This window comes from Myxocyprinus asiaticus, chromosome 19 (assembly GCF_019703515.2).
Source record: "Myxocyprinus asiaticus isolate MX2 ecotype Aquarium Trade chromosome 19, UBuf_Myxa_2, whole genome shotgun sequence".
In the NCBI taxonomy this organism is placed as follows: Eukaryota; Metazoa; Chordata; class Actinopteri; order Cypriniformes; family Catostomidae; genus Myxocyprinus; species Myxocyprinus asiaticus.
The window spans coordinates 40,070,555-40,097,114 of NC_059362.1; the positions used below are offsets into that span (position 1 = coordinate 40,070,555).

The 26,560-nt window shown below is 36.4% G+C and overlaps 1 protein-coding gene across 1 annotated transcript in view; it reads right to left on the reverse strand.

Moving 5' to 3' along the window:
* Positions 1-217: 217 nt before the first annotated feature.
* LOC127410255 (solute carrier family 35 member F1-like) overlaps positions 218-26,560 on the reverse strand; it is a 143,045-nt gene continuing 116,702 nt past the window's right edge. The window contains exons 7-8 of the mRNA XM_051645420.1: positions 25,060-25,214; positions 218-1,588 (exon numbers count right to left, since the gene is read on the reverse strand). Coding sequence (XP_051501380.1) covers positions 1,364-1,588; positions 25,060-25,214 — 380 coding nt within the window. The 3' untranslated portion in view covers positions 218-1,363. The remainder of the gene's footprint in view (positions 1,589-25,059; positions 25,215-26,560) is intronic.

Here is a 26,560-nt window from a genome sequence, read left to right on the forward strand (position 1 = left end):
AAATATATATTCTAGACTGATGTAATATTTATCCACTATCCAGAGATATTGATATTTATTAAATATTGTATTTAAAGGAGAAATTGCATTATCTTAATTTCACTGGGTAAACGTGTGATTATGACGTTTGTAAGGTTAAATAAATCTTTTTGGCCATTCACGTTTATCGAGTTTGAGACAAATATACTTTATTATAAGCAAGTCAAACACATTAAGAATTTTCAATATTTAAATGACAACTAAAAGAAAGAAAAAAATCAAACAAACAAACAAAACAAAAACCAATACTTACATATCTGTTCAGCATAAATTTACACATGTATACTGAATTTTATTGAAATATAATTAAGACTGTACCGCAATAACTGATCAGTATAGACAGACAGGTGCAATACAATTGTTTACAAGTTTACAATCAATTGCTATTACACAGATCTTTATATTTAATACAAACATATGTACCCTTTTCTTGGCTAAATTGAAACAATATGACAAATATATAAAATAAAAAAAATAATTATATGGTATAACAGCTAAAAATGGAAACCGGTGGACATCACACTTTTTTTTATATTTCTTACTGATGGAAAAATTTGTAATTTGAGCAGATAATACAATGTACAGTATGTAATCATGACATGATGCCCAATACTAGTGACACTATTGTAAAAGTCATGATTTTTCATTGGCTATTGTAACCCACAATAATATTACATGGCAAGGCACTGGCTCAAATCAGCATTTTAAAACTCAGGATGCAATTTTCCAGAGATGTCATCAGATAGATTTCATGTACAACTCAGAAGACATAAAATATTCATGAAACAGTAGTGAGGCAATTCATGACAAACTCTCAAATACAATGAACACTTTGTGCTCATATAAGAAAACAAAACATTCACAATTGAGCATTTAGACAAACAGTCAGAACGAATCCTAAACACTTAAAAGGACAGACCAACCCCCCCCCCCCTAAATTTTTTTTTTTAATAATAATAAAATAATATAATTATTATTATTTTTAATTCTGTCATTATTTACTCACCCTCATGTCATTACCAACCAATATTACTTTCTTCTGTGGAACTCAAAAGGAACATGAGGGTGAATAACTATTGACAGAATTTCCATTTTGTGTCAGCTATCCCTTTAATTTGTTGTAGGGGGAAGAGGCAATGAGGGGAAATCATCTCTATACATGATGGATCTGAAAAGTCACTGAAAAGTCACTGTTACCTATTCACAGTTCATGATCACAGTGTACTCGTTTGCTACGTGGTTGATTACATCATTCAGTTATTGTTACCATTCTACAGACTGTGGGCTGGGCAGTGGATGATTGGTTTAGTGAGGCCCCGCCCCTTCAGGCTACTCGTATACGAGGCTCCTCCTCTATTCCCTGACCCAGGCTTGTATAGGTCACTGAGGGTTCCAGATGCCCCACAGTAGGCGTGTCTGTAATAGCATTTCCTGTGTTGCGGAACTGTTTGTAAACGCGAGGATCCTGTGCCACGTAGGTAGAGGAAGAGAAATAGAGAATCAGTCCCAATATGACGATGAAGAAGGACAGCAGGTAAAGCCCTGAAAACTGAACACAGATAAACAATATTGTTAACTTTATATAGAAAATGTATTAAATAAAAAAATCAGTTCCACAGTAATGCAAGAATTTGAGAACTATACGAACACAACACTTAGTTAATTAAAAAGTTAAGAAATTAAGTTATTAAAGGTATAGTTATGCCAAAAATGAAAATTCTGTTATAAGTTATCCTCATGTCATTCCAAACCTGTATGCTGTTATTTTATTTATTTTTTAATTTCAGGGAACATGAAAGTAGAATTTTTTTAATAATATTGCAGCTCTTTTCCATTCAATGACAATTAGTGACCACGGCTGTCAAACACATCATAAAAGAACAATAAATTTAGCCCATTTGACTTATCCGCTATATTAAGAGTCTTCTGAAGCCATACAATAGCTTTGTGTGATGAACAGACCGTGATTTTTGCCGTTATTTACTGAATTTTGCACTGATGCTCTCAAATCTTATTCTTAATTCTGCATATTTGAACTGGGGCGTCACATTCGATTATGAACACACACGAGAACCAACGCTCTTTTGGCATAAAAAAAAAAAAAAAAGTCAAATCTGCCACAAAGCACCATTTTTTGAATTTGAACGTGAATTCGATTTTAGAGCTCAGGCGGAAGGGAAGTGTATCTGTGAATAACAACTTACATTTCGGTCTGATACTAAGCTAAAATATCTACTGTATGACTTCAGAAGGAAAATAGTGCACAAGTTGTATGGACTAAGTTTATGGTGATTTTATGGTATTTTCTGTCGTAAGTGTTTAGAGGGGTCATGACTTCTAGTGGTAATGCAAGATCGTAAAGCATCAACCTTACCAATAAAGACATCTAAAAACACTACACAAGTCTCAGATGTAGCATCAAGACAGGAGGTGGCGGTGGGGGTGAGCACTGTATTTATCATGTTAAACAGAGTTTTTGGACATTCCTGTCTGAGAGCATGTGTGTTATTGTTTAACCAAGGCTGGGTCCTTAGTTTAGGTCTTCTAGTTTTAAAAAGAGCAACAGAGTCTAAAGAAGTAGTACAGGTATTGTTAAAAAGAGTGACCATCTCCTCTGTGCCTAGACTTGGATGAGGTAGCTTCATAGTGCAAAATACAGGAGAAGCAGAGAAGGCCTCAGAGAAATGTCTGGCTGTAGAAGAGGTTACAGAGCGTGAATATGACCCAGAGAAATGTGATTTTGGAATTGGACGTGGTAGTGTAACATTAAACACAACAGGCTTATGATCAGACAGACAAAACTCAGTAATGTCAACATTGTAGATGGGAAGACCAAATGATAAAACAAGATCAAGAGTATGACCATGATCATGTGTAGAACCAGTAACATGCTGTGTGAGATTAAATGAGTCAATACGCTGAACAAACTCCCTAACCAGAGGTTTGGAAGGGCAGCACACATGAATATTAAAATCACCAAGAATAATAAGATTGTCCGTAGTAGGTACAATGCTAGATAAAAAAGAAAAAAGAAAATCAGCAAATTCCTGAGTGAAGTCCTTATGTTCATTTAGGAGGCCTATAAATGAGAGCACAGAATACTGGACTGGACAGCTGAGCTTTTAGTAATTGCACTTAATAATCAGCACAAAAACTGAAGCCAGCCCCCCACCTCACCCCAGAGTCCTATGGGAGCTAAAAAAAAAAAAAAAAAAAAAAAAATCACAGTCACTTGGAGAGAGTTCAGATAAAGGACTCACCAACGTGAAGCCAAGTCTCTGTCAAAAATAAGAAATCCAGTTCATAAGATGCATTTACCAAAGTCACCTTAGCAAGATTTTCCAGCTTGCAGTGAAACAGCTTTTGGCAGCTTTGACTGTTCCAGAGATCGGAGATTTCGGAGATTGGCGCCTCTTCTGATGATTTGCGGGTGCACTGGAACGCACGTTGATGATGCAGAATCTGGTAGGATGGGCAGTAGACAGGTGTATCAGGGCTCCAAAGTATGCTGAGTGATTTTGTATTTGTGCCAGCCTCAGGGATGTTGTATTTAAGGTCATATTCCCTTAATGATAATAAGGGACAGATATGGAGGCCTAATAGAAAGTCAATTTATGAGATTTAACTAATGAGTAAAGCGCAGTGTTATTAGTGATGGAGCAAATCACATCCAGAGAACTGATTCGCTCTCAGTGCGAGTTCTCTATTTAAGGCAGGAATTGAATCTGTAATTCTAATTCTAGCAGGACAAAACTTTACTACATTATGTTATCAATGATATTAAAGGGGAAAGCATGCAATTTCTATGATTTAACTATGTGAGACACTGACAAAACAGTTTGACACGGAGCAAGGGTCAGCGCATATTTACATACACTGCCTACCAAAAATTTTTTTTGCATTCTCTTATATTTAGTTGGACCGCCTTTAGCTTTAATTACGGCACACATTCATCCTGGCATTGTTTCGACAACCGTATGCAACGTCTCAACATTTATTTCCATCCAGAGTTGCATACATTTTTGGCCGAGATCATGTATTGATGATAGCAGAGTCAAACTACTCAGTAAAGTCTTCTCCAGCACATCCCAAACTTTCAATGGAGTTAAGGTCAGGACTCTGTGGTGGAAAATTCATGTGTGAAAATGATTCCTCATGCTCCCTGAACCACTTTTTCACAATTTGAGCCTGATGAATCATTGTCATCCTGAAATATGCCAGTGCCGTCAGGGAAGAAAAAATCCACTGACGGGACAACCTGGTCATTCAGTACATTCAGGTAGTCAGCTGACTTCATTTTATTGCCGCATAACGTCACTGAGCCTAGATCTGACCAATTGAAGCAACCCCAGATCATAACACGGCCTCCAGAGGCTTGTACAGTGGGCACTATGCAAAATGGTTGCAACGCTTCATGCGCTTCCCTTCTTGCCCATTGCTTTGAAATAGGGTAAATCTGGACTCATCAGACCACAAGACCTTTTTCCATTGCTCCACAGTCCAACCTTTATTCTCCCTAGAAAATTAAAGTCACTTTTTTCCGATTAGCTTCACTAATAAGTGGCTTTCTTGTGACCACACAGCTGTTTAGTCCAAATCCTGTAAGTTCTCGTCACATTGTGCATGTGGAAATGCTCTTACTTTCACTATTAAACATAGCCGTGAGTTCTACTGCCTATTTATTATGATGTGACCAAGCGTTTTAGTGATTTCAGATCACGATCATTCAAGATTTTTTTCCAACTATGTTTCTTCCGTGAAGCTGACGGTTCACGACTATCCTTCCAGGTTTTAATTATGTGTTGGACAGTTCTTAACCCAGTTCTAGTGATTTCAGCAATCTCCTTAGTTGTTTTCTTTGCTTGATGCAGGCCATTAATTTGCCCCTTCTGAAACACAGTAACATCTTTTCCACGACCACAGGATACGTCTTCCGACATGGTTGTTTAAGAAATGAGAAGCAACACACTGCATCAGGTAGGGTTGAAATAACTGTTGCCAGCTGAAACATATTAATCACTGCAATAATGATCCAATCATAGGCTTTTAAGTATCTGCTTATTTAAATCCAAATGGCTACTTTTTTTGGCCAGGCAGTGTAGAAGAACAAGTGAAAAACTGCGCAGACTGACACAAAAACAAGTTAGCTGTGAACGGACCCTAAAAGTGGTTAAATACACATCAAATACACATTCAGTATGCAAATAAATGCAGGAAAGAAGACCCATTGTATTTTAGTATTCAAATCATCACTGTCAGTTAGCAGCAAATTATAAAGAAATGCAAGAGGAATTTCAATACAGTGCTGCCATGCAAGCACTGTTGTAAGTACCATTTCTGAACATACAGTGCAGGGACTCAAAACCCTTGTCTGTGCTTTGAAAATAGCAACAACGCTCAGCTTTCAAAACTGAAATGCCAAAGCTTCACTGTATCTGCAGCAACTCAATCTCCCAGTCATTTCAAATATGTTTTTCAATCATTAGTGTGAAGATGAGGTGCAAAAATAATCAGTTTTGGCTGTTGAGCTGTGCTGTGAACATTGGCCTCTCATTGGCTGTAGTTCATCTCTGGGCCATGTGCCACCCCTCTACAATGTCTCTGATTAACAAAGTGCTACCAATTACACCCAGCCTTAAGTGCTGGCCCACAGAAGCAGGACACGGCATAATTATTTAGATTGCTTTTCACTGTAAAAGGAATTAAGATTTTGAAGCCACTCAAAAACTTTCTTAAAGGGATAGTTCAAAAATTAACATTGTGTAATCATTTACCCCAAAGTACCAGATTACATTTCTCTATAAGATTACAAACAAATAAATCTTCCAAAAATAGTTGGCTACATTCAGGCTGATCAGGTGCATGACAAGCAATAGAATTGAACAGAACCTGTCCTGAAAAAGTATGTGAATATATATATATATATATATATATATATATACACACACACACACACACACACACACACACACACACACACACACACTACCGGTCAGAAGTTTTGAAACACTTGACTGAAATGTTTCTCATGATCTTAAAAATCTTTTGATCTGAAGGCGTATGCTTAAATGTTTGAAATTAGTTTTGTAGACAAAAATATAATAGTGCCACCATATTAATTTATTTCTTTATAAAACTAAAATTGTATTTAAAAAAAAAAAGTTTTTGAAATTGATGACTTGGACCAAATAATAAAGAAAAGCAGCCAATAAGTGCCCAACATAGATGGGAACTCCTTCAATACTGTTTAAAAAGCATCCCAGGGTGATACCTCAAGAAGTTGGTTGAGAAAATGTCAAGAGTACACGTCTGCAAATTCAGGCAAAGGGTGACTACTTTGAAGATGCTACAATATAACACAGTTGATTTATTTTGGATTTTGTTTAGTCACAACATAATTCCCATAGTTCCATTTATGTTATTCCATAGTTTTTGACTTTACTATTATTCTAAAATGTGAAGAAAAAAAAAAAAATTATAATACAGAATGAGTAAGTGTTTCAAAATGTTTGACCGGTAGTGTGTGTGTGTGTGTGTATATATATATATATATATATATATATATAATATAAAAATATATATACAGTTGAAGTTAGAAGTTTACATACACTTAGGTTGAAGTCATTAGCAAACTATAGTTTTGGCAAGTATTTTAGGACATCTACATTGTGCATGACACAAGTAATTTTTCCAACAATTGTTTACAGACAGATTGTTTCACTTTTAATTGACTATATCACAATTCCAGTGGGTCATAAGTTTACATACACTAAGTTAACTGTGCCTTTAAGCAGCTTGGAAAATGACAGAAACTGATGTCAAGCCTTTAGGCAATTAGCCAATTAGCTTCTGATAGACTAATTGGAGTCAATTGGAGGTGAACCTGTGGATGTATATTAAGGCCTACCTTCAAACTCAGTGCCTCTTCGTTTGACATCATGGGAAAATCAAAAGAAATCAGCTAAGACCTCAGAAAATAATTGTGGACCTCCACAAGCCTGGTTCATGCTTGGGAGCAATTATCAAATGCCTGAAGGTACCACGTTAATCTGTACAAACAATAGTACGTAAGTATAAACACCATGGGACCACACAGCCATCATACTGTTCAGGAAGGAGACGCATTCTGCCAAGAGATGAACGTAGTTTGGTGCAAAAAGTGCAAATGAATCCCAGAACAACAGCAAAGGACCTTGTGAAGATGCTGGAGGAAACAGGTAGACAAGTATCTATATCCACAGTAAAACGAGTCCTATATCGGCAAGGAAGAAGCCGCTGCTCCAAAATCACCATAAAAATGCTAGACTACAGTTTGCAAATGCACATGGGGACAAAGATCTTACTTTTTGGATAAATGTCCTCTGGTCTGATGAAACAAAAATTGAACTGTTTGGCCATAATTACCATCATTATGTTTGGAAGATAAAGGGTGAGGCTTGTTGGCCAAAGAACACCATCCCAACCATAAAGCATGGGGTTGGCAGCATCATGTTGTGGGGGTGCTTTGCTGCAGGAGGGACTGGTGCACTTCCCGAAGTAGATGGCATCATGGGGAAGGAAATTTATGTAGATATATTGAAGCAACATCTCGAGACATCAGCCAGAAAGTTAAAGCTTGGTCGCAGATAGGTCTTCCAAATGGACAATGACCCCAAGTGTACCTCCAAAGTTGTGGCATAATGGGTTAAGGACAACAATGTCAAGGTATTGGAGTGGCCATCACAAAGTCCTGACCTCAATCTGATATAAAATTTGTGGGCAGAGCTGAAAAAGCGTGTGCGAGCAAGGAGGCCTACAAACCTGACTTGGTTACACCAGTTCTGTCTGGAGGAATGGGCCAAAATTCCAGCAACTTATTGTGAGAAGCTTGTGGAAGGCTACCCAAAAAGTTTGACCCAAATTAAACAATTTAAAGGCAATGCTACCAAATACTAACAAAGTGTATGTAAACTTCTGACCCACTGAGAATATGATGAAAGAAATAAAAGCTGAAATAAATCATTCTCTCTATTGTTACTCTGACATTTCACATTCTTAAAATAAAGTAGTGATCCTAACTGATCTAAGACAGGGAATGTTTTCTATGATTAGCCTGACGTAGTCTTCTGCTGTTGTAGCCCATCCGCCTCGAGGTTCGATGTGTTGTGCATTCTGAGATGCTATTCTGCTTGCTACAATTGCCGAGAGTGGTTATCTGAGTTACCATAGCCTTTCTATCAGCTTGAACCAGTCTGGCCATTCTCCGTTGACCTCTCTCATCAACAAGGTGTTTCCGTCCACAGAACTGCCGCTCAATGGATGTTTTTTGTTTTTGGCACCATTCTGAGTAAACTCTAGAGACTGTTGTGTGTGAAAATCCCAGGAGATCAGCAGTTACAGAAATACTCAAACCAGCTCATCTGGCACTAACAATCATGCTACAGTCAAAATACTGAGGTCAATTGATGTACAATTTAAAAGGATTTACATTGAGTTTACATCCTTTTGTATAAAAAGCACTAAAATGGTACTGTCTCTTTCAGAGTTCATTTTTTATTTATGATCACATGGACAGAAAAGAAAGTTTCACATTTTGAAATATAGATTTTTGACTTGATGTGGATCGTCATTTATTTTGGTTCACGATATTTCGAAATTCAATATATTGTCCCATCCCTACAGGTTTGAAACAACATGAAGGTGAGTAAATGATGACAGAGTGTTTAGGTTGAACTATAATTTTTGGGTGAGCTATTCCTTTTATAATTGTCCTCCCTCCTCTGTAACACTACTTATTTTGGTTAATTTTAATTTCTTTGTTCACTAAATGCAAAATAACTCATTTAGTCAATACATTTTTTTATTTTTATTTCAATATTATATACGGTTTTATATGGCTTAATGAAATTAACTCTAGAATTGTTTCTTCTGAAGAAGAAAACATCTTGCATAATAAAGATTGTATGTGTTTTATATTCACACACAGACATCAAGACTTAACCCACAAACCTCAATAACAGTGGCAATCAACAATTGTAAAAAAGTTATTCACTCCCAGCTAATGCTGTAAATTATACAGGGAACCTTCTAACAAGGTACATAAATATTAATTGTACTAATTATATTTTATTTGTTTTTTCATCATTTTGGTCACATTGTGGCTTTTTTAAAATGAACAAATTAATGTACTCAATCAATAAATCAGATATTATATATTATATATCATATATACATTTTTGTTATATGTTTATTGTTTAATTGAATTTGTACTATTTACAATATTTACATTGATTTGTTGAACACGTGCTAAAACCAGTACCGTCTCTTTAATAAAACCAGCATTTCTGTAAAGAGCGTCTGTAGATGAGCGCATGTTAACGAGAGAGGACTCGAATAGCTTTCTCTCATTTGTGCCATGCATGATAAGTTTTATCATGCATATTAATATTTAAAATTAAATGTTAATTTTTTGTTGTTTTTGATAAACAACTGACTGTATAGAACAGAAAGGTTATTAAAAGAGACCTTATTCAATGACAAATGGGTTTGCATGGATCTCGTCTTTGAACACGCAGAACAACTTTTACTCTCAAAATGCAGTGAAAGGATCTCGCTGCTGAATACTCCACCACTATACTACACAATTACTGGTGAGTGAAATCTAAACATTTACCAGCCAGTTGTCAAATATATACATTTTAGTCGCAGAGCGAAAAATTTGGTTTCAAATTCGATAATAGTAATTTTCTCTCACTGTAGTGGAGGGTTGCGCACAGAGTAAAAGATTGATCTTGGGATTTAAGAATCAATATTGAGATTGTTCAAAAGAAGATCACGGTGCATCGGAAAATCAGTATTTGTACCCATTCCTAACGTCAACTCACAACAAATACTGTATCTAGCAGTGACAATAAAACCAAGAACAACAACTTAATAATAATAAAAAAATATCAAGTCATAAAACAGCACAAACTATAATCCTTTAACAGTAACTGCATAATTTATTCATGCTACAATGTATGCAAATCAGCAACACTGTTCAATGTGAAATAGTTTGTTCAGACAACACTAAGGCTAGTTGGGACAGCATTTGGGGGAATATTGTTGGTTTAACATTTAACATTTCTTTTCTTTTCCATTTTCTATCTGAACTAAACCAAACCAAAAAGCACTGTATGCTAAATGCAGTTTCTTTTTTTGTTGTTGTTGTGTTATCTGCTGGTCCCATCACATCTAAAAGCTCTAAAGGAGAGAACCACCATGAGACCATCAGTATCTCAGTGTATGCTCTACAGCCAGACTGAGCCATGATGACTCTAGTGTAAAAACATACACTGGCAGCCAAACGTATGGATGTAATAATGTAACAAATGTACAGTTTTTGCTGTTTCGGTACTTCAATTCACCAAAAGTGGCATTCAACTGATCACAAAGTATAATCAGGACATTACTGATGTTAAAAAACAGCACCATGACTATTTGGAAAAAAAAGTCATTTGATCAAATCTAGACAGGCCCCATTTCCAGCAGCCATCACTCCAACACCTTATCCTTGAGTAATCATGCAAAACTGCTAATTTGGTAATAGAAAATCATTTGCCATTATATCAGACATAGCTGAAAGCTATTTGGTTCATTAAATGAAGCTTAACATTGTCTTCATGTTTGTTTTGAGTTGCCACAGTATGCAATAGACTGGCATGTCTTAATGTCAATATTACAGTAGGTCAGAAATGGCAAAAAAGAAACAGCTGTCTCTAGAAACTCGTCAGTCAATCATTGTTTTGAGGAATGAAGGCTATAGAATGCTTGAAATTGCCAAAAAACTGAAGATTTCTTACAAAGGTGTACACTACAGTCTTCAAAGACAAAGGACAACTGACTTTAACAAGGACAGAAAGAGATGTGGAAGGCCAGATGTACAACTAAACAAGAGGATAAGTCCATCAGAGTCTCTAGTTTGAGAAACAGACGCCTCACATGTCCTCAGCTGACAGCTTCATTGAATTCTACCCGCTCAACACCAGTTTCATGTACAACAGTAAAGAGAAGACTCAGGGGTGCAGGCCTTATGGGAAGAATTGCAAAGAAAAAGCCACTTTTGAAACAGAAAAACAAAAAGAAAAGGTTAGAGTGGGCAAAGAAACAAACATTGGACAACAGATAATTGGAAAAGAGTGATATGGATCATAATCCCATTGAGCTATTGTGGGATCAGCTACAGGAAGCATGGGGTGAAATGTCACCTGACTATCTGGACAAACTGACAGCTAGAATGCCAAGGATCTGCAAAGCTGTCATTGCTGCACATGGAGGATTTTTTGATGAGAACTCTCTGAAGTAGTTTAAGAAGTTCTGAATTTTTTTTTCAAATTGTAATAGTAATTATTCACATTATTAATGTCCTGACTATACACTGTGATCAGTTGAATGCCACTTTGATGAAAAAAAGTACCAATTTCTTTCCATAAGAGCAAAATCTGTACATTATTAGAAACTTTTGGCCATAAGTATACATGTACTGCATACATGCACACAAGCATAAAACATTTGCTAGCACACATACTCCAAAAGCCCTGCAGTGATAGACATTAGGCTTTTGAAGTCTACAGAAACTCCACAGAGAATTTTAAATAAACTTTGACACTTTCTCACAGTTTGAGGCCCTTTGCTGCCTCTTTTTGCCTCGAGCCATCACAGTGGAATACATTTTTCCAATGAATCAAAAAGCATCACACACTGTCCTGGTGTGACATCAGTGTATACCCAGAGATCCTTTTCATAAAATAAAAGCGTACATAAAATAGTCAGCATGTGCAAGAGTATGCAGGAAAAATGAATAAACCAATTACAAATGTCAAGTTCCAAAGTAGTTTTTTCCCCCCAAAGTCTAACTTTTTAAGGTTATACTGATGAAACTATAGACAACTTTGGTCAACGGCATTTCCTCTGAGGCTAGGAAAATATGCCTCCTCAAAAAAAAAACTGTGAGAAAATAATCGACAAAAATGCACTCAAATAGTGTGTAAATCACTCATTTTTCTGAAGTAACACTGTCCAACAGCATCTCTTTCGCCTCCCTTGAGTTCATTGGTGTTGTAGAGCGTTGCATGAGCAGGGTAATACGGGCAAAATGTAACGTGAGAGGAGGCCCGTCTATCATGTATTTTATTGTATAAGGCCATATCAGCACCAAAGGCTTTTTTCATGGCAAGAACAAGCTGAAATAAATAAAGATAATAAATAAATTAAAAAAAAAAAAAAAAAAAGAAAGAAGGATTAACAAACAAAAACAAACAAATAAAATAAAATTGTAAATGCTGAAAATGGACAGAAAATTGCACAATAAACAACTCTTTTGATTTGATTTGGACATCACCTCTTTTGGTCACATTTGAAACAAAATGAACCTGAAATTACCTGAAACATGAAATGATCTGTGAGTGAGCCGTTTTAGCGAACACCGAGCTTGGTTAAATTAAATCTGCACCTCCCTGTGACATTTATGATACCTGTGGGGTTTTCTGAGCATTTGTTGACTAAAGATGCAAAAAGGTAACCAAACAACTGCTAGTAGTGACAAGTAAAATCTACACAACATGTTTGTTACTGCATTATTGTATTGAAGCAAGGTTTGAACATGCCAAAACTTGATGAGATTGATGTAATTTAGATGTAATAATGTTAATATAAGCATACAAAAATATTATAGTGTTGGTTGCTTGTTAATAGCATAAGGTAAATGGTATTCCATATGCCTTTAACCAACATCAAATCAAACATGAATTTACATTGGACCAAAAAAAAAAAATTTTTTTTTTTTTTTTTGAAAATTCAAAGAACCCACAAGGGCTGTCCGGTTGCAATGTTGCAGAATCCTTTCAATTGAGGGTTTGTTAAAAGCACACCTGAGATGTTGTCTCAGTATAGAGCACATGATACAAATTAAGCAGATGGCTCTGCCAATCATATGGAAGAATGAGCTCAGTCAGTATTGGAAGGGTATTAGAGCTGGGATAGGAATATATTCCACTAAGACTGCTGCTTTGTCAGGTTGCTAATTTAAATATATCAAGTGGCGCTACATTCCAGCATAACTATGATAAAGCAGATGCTATTTCGAGCCTGACACACAGCCCCCTTTTTGCCAAGTATTAGGGGAGAAAGAATTTCCAATAAGATATAGCGATGTAATTACAACCTGTAAAAACAGATGCTCAATAAATCATATTGTAATATTCATGGTATGCGGAGTGTCATATTTCTAAAAAGTTATTTTATGGACCTGAGATGGATTATATGCTGCCAGAGACCTCAAACAGCCCTAGTTATTTCAAAGAACAAAACTTATCATCTATATTCATACACAGATATGGCTTCAAAGGTGTCTATTTATATATTTGATTTGAAGAAAGACAGTCATGTGGCTTTGGAACAACATGAGGGTGAGTGAATAACGACACCATTTTAATTTTTATGTGAAATATCCCTTTAATGCAGCAGTGGATACACAGTGTTATGAATGGCCACCCATGTTATTTAATCATATTTGAAATATCTTTCAATATCTTTACACAAATAAATGTGTGCAAAGCAACAGGTCTATATCCGATGTTATATTCGTTTATTACGCCGCCACTGACTACTGACTAGTTTTTTTTTTTGTTGTTTTTTTTGTCTACTGCCAATCCTGATTCATCCAGCAATAAATGCATTCACAATAAATTACCAATGCTTGGCTGAAAACCTGAAATCTTACATAATTAATTTCTGCTAGTAGGTGAAATGACCTCAAAAGAGTCAGAAAACTGACTGTGTTCAGCATGCAAGATTTTGTGGTCACATTCATGTTTCATATTCATTGGATTGCATTGTATAAAATTAGTCAGCTATTAACAACTGCCCTAAATTAAGGAGGCATGTTTACAATGGGCATTTAAAATCACTTCATTGGCCTTGGTTTGCTGCATGTATACTGGAACATCACCTTTCCGGTTTACACTGATAAGCCAAAACAATATGACTGCCTGTCTAATAAACTGTTGGTCCTCCTCGTGCCACAAAAACAGCGCGGACATGCCGAGATATGGACTCAACAAGACCCCTAAAGGTGTCCTGTGGTACCAAGACATAAGCAGCAGATCCTTCACGTCCTGTAAGTTACGAGGTGGATCTGCCATGGATCGGACTTGTTGGTCCAGCACATCCCATAGATGCGCAATCGGATTGAGATCTGGGGAATTTGGAGGCCAAGTCAACACCTTGAACGCTTCATCGAGTTCTTCAAACCATTCCCGAAAAATGTGTGCAGTGTGGCAGGGTGCATTATCCTGCTGAAAGAGGCCACTGCCATCAGGGTATACCATTGCCATGAAGGGGTGTACCTGGTCTGAAACGATGTTTAGGTAGGTAGCATGTGTCAAATTGATGTCAACATGAATGGCCGAACCCAGGGTTTCCCAGCAGAACATTGCCCAGAGCATCACACTCCCTCCACCTGCTTGTCATCTTCCCACATTGCATCCTGTTCTTTCTTCCACTGCTCCAAGGTCCAGTTCCGACGCTTGAGTGCCCATTGTAGGCACTTTCGACGATGGAAAGGGGTCATCATGGGCACTCGGACCGGTCTGCACTACACAGCACCATATGCAGCAGGGTGCGATACAATGTGTGTTATGACACATTCCTCCCATAACTATCATTATAATTCTCTGTTACTTGTGCCACAGTAGATCTTCTGTCGGTTCGGACCAGACGGGATAGCCTTCGTTGCCCTTGCGCATCAATGAGCCTTGGGCGCCCAACACCCTGTTGCCGGTTTGTGGTTTGTCCCTCTTCAGATCAGTCAGAAGGTACTCACCACTGCTGTCCGAAAGTACCACACAAGCCTTGCTGTTTCAGAGATGCTCTGACCCAGTTGTCTGGCCATAACAATTTAGCCTTTGTCAAAGTCGCTAAGGTCTTTACTCCTGCCCATTTCTCCTGCATTCAACACATTAACTACGAGAACTGATTGTTCGGTTACCATCTAATCTACCCAGACCTTGACATGTGGCCTTGTTAGGAGATGATCAATGTTATTCGCTTCACCTGTGATCATAATGTTTTGGCTCATCAGTGTATTCAGCATTATTGTGACAGTAAATAGCACAGCTATTAAACTAGACAATAGAGAACTTAGTGTAAAAGTGCTAAACCACATGTTCAAATCAGTTCTAACAGCCTTCATCTGCAGCATACAAATAAATCAATAGTCTACTTTTTCATCTAATTCTAGACTTAACTACTAGCATAAAGACTTTCTGATGTAGGACATATTAATGAACCAACGATGAGTTCAAACCAATTGTGATATGCAATTTACATCTCAATAGCAACACTATATCCAAAAGTCTGAGACCACATTGAAAATCTGGCATTCGAAATCTAATTTAAACATCAAAATAAACTAGAATTTAGAAAAATTTAAAACAAAGAAAATTCACTTATCAAATTTAAGCAAATGTGTGACACTGAGCATGTTAACTCTGTTAACTGTTGTACAAAAGGTCAGGTTTCCTTGCTTCCATTGAATCACACAAGATGCTCTTTGGAACATGGAACATCAGGTTTTTTTCACAAACATATGGAGTTCATGCCAGCTCAAATTTAACCTGTCATTAAAGCATCATCTTTTGCACTGATGTAACCCCCAGGCCCAGTGTGCACACTGAACAGAGTTCAACATTATGAATTATTTCCAAACACTGAAGCAAATATTCTTTATACCAGAGCAGACACATGCATCTCTAAAACACATTTCTCCAGTTAAGATACTAAATACTATTGCATTTGGGAGAAAACAGTATTACTTAAAGGGATAGTTCACCCAAATTGTTTTATTTTGTCATCTTTTACCCATATAACTTTCTTTCTACTGTGGAACACAATAAGACTATGGGATTTTTCCATCCATTTTACTGTACACCAGGTAAAAACATTAGATGAGGTAAAAGTCAAATCGATTACAAAAGTAAAATCACACCGGTCCTCAACAAACTGCATGATTTAAGGTATAAAAAGTAGTATGGGACTAGTTTAACTTTAAAGTTTAGTTTTTAGGGTTAGGACTATTACATTTAAAGGGCTCCCCAGGGTTGCGCATTGTGAAACAATATCAACAGTTGACTGTCATGAAAGAAGCTCTGTTACGTACATTCTATGCTCATCTGCTGTCATCTCTGCTTTTCTCAGATGAAATAATGTAAGTAAATATTGATAGAGCAAAATATGTTTTGTTTTTTGTTCCGACACTGTTGTATTAACTACAAAAACACTTAAGTTGCAAACTTAAGACAATGACGACAGTCAAACCCATGATTAATTGTATTTTTTATTTTTTTTATGAATTCACACCCAGAGGTGGTAACATGGTGATGCGGCCTTTAAACCTCGGAATGTTAATTAAATGTAAATAATTCAACGATCAGAGTCCACTTATACCAAGGTGACAACATATAGGGACCTAGGATTTCTGTGATGTGTAAAATATGGTCAGAATCACTGAATCCAGTAAAAAAAAATGGCATTAGCTATAAAATGCGGAATGTCACAGAATTTGACATATTTGGAACGAAAATTTATGTTTGAATGCACAATTAATCATATTAAAATCACAATATGTCCTAGTTTGATTATTAAACTGCAAAAGGCTGTGATTTAATTGAACAAATATATAATCTGCATGTGCTGCGTGCTTCAAAATGAATGTGTGAAGCAGGCTGCTCATACCCTGAAACACCACATCATGCATGCTCTGTGTGTGTGTAGTAGATGACAGAGAGCAGAGCACTCTTAAGCATGACACACATACAGATTTTATATTTATTTAATTAAAGCTAAAGTTTTACAGTGTTAAAATACTTTCTCCTATCCCAGCTTAATATGCAGAAAAAAATATAATAAAGCCATTCGTAGGTTAATGTCCTGTCTCTGTGGTGCTTTAAAAACTCCCCTGTTTGTTTTGAGCAACCCGTCTAGCTTTATTCAGAAACACTGACTCGGCCAGGGGCAGGACAATCTGTTTGTTCAATCAACAGAAGATGGGGGGCGTTTTCGGAAAACTGTTTTGAAAACAAAGTTGTTTTTTTCAATTCTGTTCATTGGCGCTAATGGAGCAGGAATTATATGCTTTACAGCTTTAAATCACAACTTTTTGGGGTTTAATAATCACAATGGGCCATGAAGCAAACTGCTTATCCAGAGGTGAGAAATGCCATAACAAAAGCTAAATTTTAATGGATGCATGATATGTGGAAAAAAGACAATAATATATTATTGTAATATAATAATATATTATAAAAGGGGGATATAACAAATTTTAAGAACTTCTGAAATTCATGGCCATTTTTTGATTACTCATTTCAATTGTTATGCTGATAATATCAATTTTAATAAAATTAATTTAATTATAATTTTTATAATTATATTTTATTTATCACACATTATACGTTTGCACATATACAGTGAAATTCTTTTTTTTTTTCACATATCCCAGCTAAGCTGGGGTCAGAGTGCAGGGTCAGCCATGATACGGCGCCCCTGGAGCAGTTAGGGTCAAGGGCCTTGCTCAAGGGCCCAACAGTGGCATCTTGGCGGTGCTGGGGCTTGAACCCCTGACCTTCTGATCAGTAACCCAGAGCCTTAACCGCTGAGCCACCACTGCCCGAATACAGAAATGTATTCAATTAGACAAATACCAAGTAGAAGCATTTTTAAAACTGGTCTCTTGCAGCCCACTATATATTGACTGGAAAAATTAAATGAAGTCAGGAGGTGAGAAGACCGCTCAGACCAATTCTACCACGCAGTTCAAAGATTACATGAATACTGGCATATCTAGTCCCACTTATATTAGATGTCTTTAACTACTATGTACTAACATTAAAATACATACAATACAATACTTATTGTGTAACTATATGTTGTTCTGCAAAATTCTCACAAGTTTCACATTTGCTGCTACCGAGGTTGAGGTACAGGTAGGTTTAGGGGTATTGTTTATATTAGGGGTAGGTTGGTTGGGGTGAATGCATGGTGACTGAGGCTGTCAGTTCCCAACATTCTGCATAACATCTCCTTTTGTGTTCCATGGAAGAAATAATTCATACAGGTTTCAAAAAGCATGAGGGTGAGTAAATGATAGAAAGACAGAATTTTCATTTTTGACTGAATCCACGCAAGAACATGCTGCTGTCTCGCATCTTCCAAGCGATCAGAATTTCAGGAAATTGAGCAACCCGTCAAGATCAGAACGCCATCTGAAGTCATTAGAGCTCATTTATTGTGAATTGCCTCTCTCAGCATCTAGACTGAATTGGAACATCTAAGGCTATTGTGTCAATCAGTGTTAGCCTGATTCAAATTTGAAACACACTCTCATCTACTGCTTTCTGACAAGCAGCAAATCACTGTGAAAAACATGCGAGTATGTTCGCCAAAATGGTCTGAGAGACAGCTTGAGAGGGTAAACAGTAATATCTGTCTGCTGCAGATATGGATTCATATTCTTTCATGAGGATTTTGGCTTTGTTCATACAAAATCTGTAGCCGATTCAAATCTGATTAGTTGTTGTAGTCTGAACAGCAAAAAATAAATAAAAAAAATAAACATGAAATCAGATTATCTCCATATAATTACAGTTGCCATGATTGATAGAAAACTTACACAAACATCTCTTTTTTTTAAATAAAATTCAGTTTCTGTGATTATTGCACAATCATTAACAAGCCTAATTTACATAGTAATAAGGCATTTTGTGAATGAAAATAATGACAAATGAATAAATGTAAATATGGCAAAGCTATTTCAGCACATTTAGCACCTGGTTAAACAGGATCGCGGTGGTTAATGAATAAGACAGGTTTTTCATCTAAACTGCAAAGAGTGCAAGAAGACGCCAGGTTCACCTGGTTTAAGAACATAAAAGCCCAGGCACAAAAATTAAGGGCAAGGGTGAGTCAACACTGCAATCTCACTGCAGGTGAAGACTACTGACCAGCAATAACAACTGTGCGAAGAGAATCCTAAGAGCTCGAACTACACATGACCATATTACAAATGACTCTGGCATCCAGTTCAGGGCCAGAGAAAGAGATTCATCTGAAGGCTCTACATGTCAACTGGCTTCTTTTGCACTGATGTAACCCCCAGGCCCAGTGTGCACATTGAACAGAGTTCAACATTATGAATTATTTCCAAACACTGAAGCAAATATTCTTTATACCAGAGCAGACACATGCATCTCTAAAACACATTTCTCCAGTTAACATACTAAATACTATTGCCTTGGGAGAAAATAGTATTACTTAAAGGGATAGTTCACCCAAATTGTTTTATTTTGTCATCTTTTACCCATATAACTTTCTTTCTACTGTGGAACACAATAAGACTATGGGATTTTTCCATCCATTTTACTGTACGCCAGGTAAAAACATCAGATGAGGTAAAAGTCAAATCGATTACAAAAGTAAAATCACACCTGTCCTCAACAAACTGCATGATTTAAGGTATAAAAAGTAGTATGGGACTAGTTTAACTTTAAAGTTTAGTTTTTAGGGTTAGGGCTATTACATTTAAAGGGCTCCCCAGGGTTGCGCATTGTGAAACAATATCAACAGTTGACTGTCATGAAAGAAGCTCTGTTACGTACATTCTCTGCTCATCTGCTGTCATTTCTGCTTTTCACAGATGAAATAATGTAAGTAAATATTGATAAAGAGCAAAATATGTTTTGTTTTTTTGTTCCGACACTGTTGTATTAACTACAAAAACACTTAAGTTGCAAACTTAAGACAATGACGACAGTCAAACCCATGATTAATTTTTTTTATTTTTATGAATTCACACCCAGAGGTGGTAGCATGGTGATGCGGCCTTTAAACCTCGGAATGTTAATTAAATGTAAATAATTCAACGATCAGAGTCCACTTATACCATGGTGACAACATATAGGGACCTAGGATTTCTGTGATGTGTAAAATATGGTCAGAATCACTGAATCCAGTAAAAAAAAATGGCATTAGCTATAAAATGCGGAATGTCACAGATTTTGACACATTTGGAACGAAAATTTATGTTTGAATGCACAATTAATCATATTAAAATCACAATATTTCCTAGTTTGATTATTAAACTGCAAAAGGATGTGATTTAATTGAACAAATATATAATCAGCATGTGCTGCGTGCTTCAAAATGAATGTGTGAAGCAGGCTGCTCATACCCTGAAACACCTCATCATGCATGCTCTGTGTGTGTGTGTAGTAGATGACAGAGAGCAGAGCACTCTTAAGCATGACACACATACAGATTTTATATTTATTTAATTAAAGCTAAAGTTTTACAGTGTTAAAATACTTTCTCCTATCCCAGCTTAATATGCAGAAAAAAATATAATAAAGCCATTCGTAGGTTAATGTCCTGTCTCTGTGGTGCTTTAAAAACTCCCCTGTTTGTTTTGAGCAACCCGTCTAGCTTTATTCAGAAACACTGACTCGACCAGTGGCAGGACAATCAGTTTGTTCAATCAACAGAAGATGGGGGGCGTTTTCGGAAAACTGTTTTGAAAACAAAGTTGGTTTTTGCAATTCCGTTCGTTGGCGCTAATGGAGCAGGAATTATATGCTTTACAGCTTTAAATCACAACTTTTTGGGGTTTAATAATCACAATGGGCCATGAAGCAAACTGCTTATCCAGAGGTTAGAAATGCCATAACAAAAGCTAAATTTTAATGGATGCATGATATGTGGAAAAAAGACAATAATATACTACTACTGTATAGTAACGTAATGTTTACTGTAATTATCTAATAATAATAATAATATATGAAAGCAATATCTCATGTGTGATGTTCTGCTGTGCAGAACTTCATTTGACAAAAATATGTCCAGTGTTGTTTCAGATAGTGCTATGAGGATTTTGTAAAAAATTAATTAATTATAAAAAATAATTAGGGCTGGGAATATTTATGCAATTAAGGCTATGACTACATTAATCCGGATACATTTGAAAACAGCGTTTCAATTTTCAAAACATTCTCTGTCCACACAGGCGTCAAGCATTTTCATGGCTGTGTCACATGCAGGGTTGGGAAGGTTACTTTTGAAATGTATTCCACTACAGATTACAGAATACATGCTGTAAAATGTAATTTGTAGCATATTCCGTTAGATTACTCAAGGTCAGTAACGTATTCTAAATACTTTGGATTACTTCTTCAGCACTGGTTGATTTTTTCACTTGTTTTGACTATAAAAACTCTGCCAGTAAGACAAAATACACATGTTAAAAATACATTCTCTGAAAAACCTAAATATCTTATGCAGTGTTGCTTCTAAAACAAGATATATCAAATTGTAATACATTTTCTTGATAAAAAAATATGATCGTGCCTGGTAACGTGCATGTAAAATGGCTAGAAATAGCATTTTAGCTTAGTGTAAAGCTGACAATTTACACAAGGTTTATTTCTATTTCTTCTGCTCCAAACTTACTTCTCTGTCTGCTCGTATGAATGTAACACATCATAAGAAAGTGTTTCACCGCTGTTCAAATGCACTTTGGATCGCATCATTTATATGTATAAATGTTTTCTATCTGAAAGCACTAAATATTAAATGAAACAAATGACTATAAAATGCAAAGTAATCTCTTCAGTAATCAAAATACTTTTTGAATGTAACTGTATTCTAATTACCAATGATTTAAATTGTAACTGTAATGGAATACAGTTACTTATATTTTGTATTTTAAATCCGTATTCCCGTTACATGTATTTCGTTACTCCCCAACCCTGGTCACATGACAACAAATATGTCATAGTTTTCAGACATCTCCGTTCTCCTGTCCGCACTACAACACGAAGACGGCGTTTTAAAATGTATCCACTTGGGAGAGCATTTTCGAAAAGCTCAGTTTTTGCTATCAAAAACGCAGTCCAAAACATAGAGAAAAAAATGCACATCCTAGCACAAAAACTGATTGTGTGAAGCAGTGCACTCTTGTTTATTAAGCACGATGCATGTCCCGGGTATAATAATTAAACACGGGTGCGGATTTACTGTACAGAGAATAGAGACTTCACCTGCAAGTGGTGAGCCAGGTGTGGGAGAGATATGGTCAAGCTGCCGTATCTCTTCGCATCGCCCGAAAACGATCACTCACTGTCATCTTAACCTGTGTCAAAAGCAAAACCGTGCGAGAGAGACCCAGCATGTGCGCAATAGAGACTTAACAGCAGCCAGAGAAAATAGTTTTGAGATTTTAAACTTCAGCAAATTTAAATTGAGCATTCAATTTGTTTTGTGTCTGTATGTATAGTGTCGATTCACAGCCCTAAAATAATGCAATGTTTTGTTTCAAAATTAAAGTAATTCTATTTTAATTGGATTAAAGTTTTAATTAATTCATTTGAATAGACACAATTTGGATCATAAAATTTAATTAAACTCTCGCATATAGAATTCAGAAAACATAACCGTCCAACAACCACAATATACTATACATCATGACCTCTCGTGTGTTTCCACTTAAACATTACATCCGTTAAGCACATAAAATGTCTTGAAAAATGTTGCCTCGAAAAGAGTGGGAACTTGATTTATTACTGGATACACACATTCATAATTTGCAGTCCGTAATGACTGCCTGACTGTGCACAATAATCTAAATTTAAAATAGATGTGATCCAGCATAAATCCAATATTTAACTGAAATCCATGACAGGTTTTGTCTATAAAATTCAAAAAAAGACAGCTGTGCTGAACCACTTCACATAAGGACACTCAATACAAAGCTAGAGATGCTTTACATATGATAATTACAGCTTTTGTTTTCCTTAAAAAAAAAACTGCCTCCCTGCTCAGGCAGAATCTGATTTTGTTGAGCCACTTCTAACTACCTATATAGAGCAGACAGACATTATTGTTCACTCCTAACCATTGGCATCATTTTGTTTTAAAAAGTGTCGGGGACATTTGGAGGGCTGACGTCACAAAGTGGTGAAACTCATGAATATGAATTAGGTTATGTGCAGATAATGTGAAATAATCCACCATAATATAACTAATTTAGTAGATTGCATCTGTACATCATTGGATGTATTTCACGAATGGGGATATATCTGTTTGCATTTTGCTTTGCGATTTAACTGGAAAGGAGCACGAGGTATGGAGAGAGTAGAGTACGTGTCTGGATGCACGAGAGAACATTGCCGCCCGCTGTCACTCAACGCCACTGATAACAGACACAACAAGCACTCATCATAACATAAAAAAATAACAAACTCCAGCGCTGGATTGCCACTTATAACACACACAAATTAAATGGAAACTCCTGCTCAAGAAATGGAAATATTTATTCTGCATTACACACTTACCTAACGAAAGCTATTTCAAAATGTGGTGGGGACAAAATTGGCAAATGCAAAAAGTGGTAGGGACATGTTCCACCCGTCCCACTCACAAATGACACCTATACTCCTAACAGATGTTTGGCTATAGAGATGGAGGCAGCGTTACCTTGTCTGTCTGGCTAATTTTCAGAATACAGATGCATATTACTGGCAATAAAACTGATCATATAACAGATTTATTTATTTTTATTTATTTATTATTTACTCCAAAGTTTTATTAAATGTTTCGAAAGCAGTTCCAATATGGATGAGATGTGAAAACATATTATTAGTATGGACATGGCCTTAGATACTGGCCAGCTGGCCAGTTTTATATTTGAAACGTTTAAATTATTTCTGTAAAAAATAATTTATGGCAACACATTTTCTTTGAAGCAAGACACAACTTTGCCTAGTTTAATGTATGTTTTATGCAAGTATATGCTACAACAAATGAGACAAATGAAATCAAGCAATTCTGATTGATTTCTAAACCCCCATTCCCCCAAATCACAAAAAAACTGGGGTTGCTTATTTTGGCCTTGTTTTTTCAGACCAGATTGCTTGTTTTTCAAGCAACACCGGACAAAGGCTAGTTTCATATCCATCACTCTAATTGTTTTTCATGAATTTTAAATCTCATAAACAGTGTTCTTAATATATTCACCTTCCAGCAAAGTCAAGCTGTTTTATTCACCAACAAAACACTGCTGTGCTATACTTGACTAAAACTGTGCCATAACCATTAAGACTAATCAGTGTGATACAATGTATAATGATGAATTCAAAAGAATTTGAATCTTTTTTTGGCCTCCAGACAGTGTAATCTGTACTAGACAAGGAAAGAGAGTTTAAAACACTATGCTCATTGTACAGCATGACTAATGGCTTTGTTCAGCGATGGCTTCAGCTGTAATGGTGGAGCTTAGAGATGAAGTCTCACATTATGGCTGGATCCTTCCCCCGAGGGGACACTGCCTCCAAAATTAGCTGAAAAATCTTTGAACTTATATTGTATTGTATGAACCTGAACAAACCTTCCTATTATTAATATTTTCAAATTTTTAGAATACTAGCCTTCAAAGCTACGAAATAATGCAAATGGAAGTATGGGAATTTTGTGGTGACTGAAAATATTAAACAAATTAAACATATTTAGATTTCAGTTCTGACTGCACACTCTGTTCCTTCTCTCAACCAACTTCACGAGGTGTATCCTGAGATGCTTTCGAAACTGTAATGAAGGAGTTCCCATGTATGCTGGCCACTTGCTTGCTGCTTTTCCTACACTATCTTGTGCAAAAACAGCCTGCTTAATTCTAAAAGTTAGGGAGAGGGCTGAAATGGTCATAAATCACTACATTTACTGTAAGAAACGTTTACTAACATAAGAAGTAGACTTCAGGGGGAAAAAATTAACTGTGAAATAAAATTAACTTAAGTTACCAAAAACCCCCACTGAGAAAAAGAGCAAAATTGTTCCATCTCCATGAGCCGATAGGAGTTTGTAGCATTACAGCAGGTGTAATGCCATATAGATGATGGTATGGCAGTGGTGGTGAGGGAAAGAGAGAGAGAGAGAGAGAGAGAGAGAGAAACATATTCTAACCTTATACTGAAACAGGAACAAGCCACAGAAGAGGCTGTAGATGTCGGCTGTCAGTAGGGAGAGGTTCACTGCTGTAGCGCTGGTTCTTTTTATTACCACAGGCATGAAGCTGTACAGGCCAAACATGCAAGCGCTGAATCCAATGTACAGAAGACCTGAGGATATAAAGAGTTACCGATACATCAATAAGAAAGTCAATCAGAAATCAACACACAACAAAAATCTGAACATGCGTATATGTATATATACAGTACTGTGAAAAAGTTTTAGGCACTTGTGAAAAATTTTGCATAGTGAGGATGTCTTCAAAAATTATGACATAAATAGTTTTAATTTATCCCTTAATGTCATACAAAGTCCAGTAAACGTAAAAAAGCTAAATCAATATTCGGTGTGACCACCTTTGCCTTAAAAACAGCACCAATTCTCCTAGGTACACCTGGACACAGTTTTTCTTGGTTGTTGGCAGATAGGATGTTCCAAGCTTCTTGGAGAATTCGCCACAGTTCTTCTATCTATTTAGGCTGTCTCAACTGCTTCTGTCTCTTTATGTAATCTCAGACTGACACGATATTCAGTGGGGGGCTTTGTGGGGACCATGACATCTGTTGCAGGGCTCCCTGTTCTTCTATTCTAATCTTTTCTATTTGCAAAATTATGTTTGGGAGTCTAACATTTATATTTCCTATTGACACACTAAAGCTGAAGATATAAATAACCATCTTAAGACAAATGCTTTTGTGAAACATCTTATGTGCCTAAGACTTTTGAACAGTACTGTGTGTATATATATATACAGGTGCATCTCAATAAATTAGAATGTCGTGGAAAAGTTCATTTATTTCAGTAATTCAACTCAAATTGTGAAACTCGTGTATTAAATAAATTCAGTGCACACAGACTGAAGTAGTTTAAGTCTTTGGTTCTTTTAATTGTGATGATTTTGGCTCACATTTAACAAAAACCCACCAATTCACTATCTCAAAAAATTAGAATACATCATAAGACCAATAAAAAAAACATTTTTAGTGAATTGTTGGCCTTCTGGAAAGTATGTTCATTTACTGTATATGTACTCAGTACTTGGTAGGGGCTCCTTTTGCTTTAATTACTGCCTCAATTCGGCGTGGCATGGAGGTGATCAGTTTGTGGCACTGCTGAGGTGGTATGGAAGCCCAGGTTTCTTTGACAGTGGCCTTCAGCTCATCTGCATTTTTTGGTCTCTTGTTTCTCATTTTCCTCTTGACAATACCCCATAGATTCTCTATGGAGTTCAGGTCTGGTGAGTTTGCTGGCCAGTCAATCACACCAACACCATGGTCATTTAACCAACTTTTGGTGCTTTTGGCAGTGTGGGCAGGTGCCAAATCCTGCTGGAAAATGAAATCAGCATCTTTAAAAAGCTGGTCAGCAGAAGGAAGCATGAAGTGCTCCAAAATGTATTGGTAAACGGGTGCAGTGACTTTGGTTTTCAAAAAACACAATGGACCAACACCAGCAG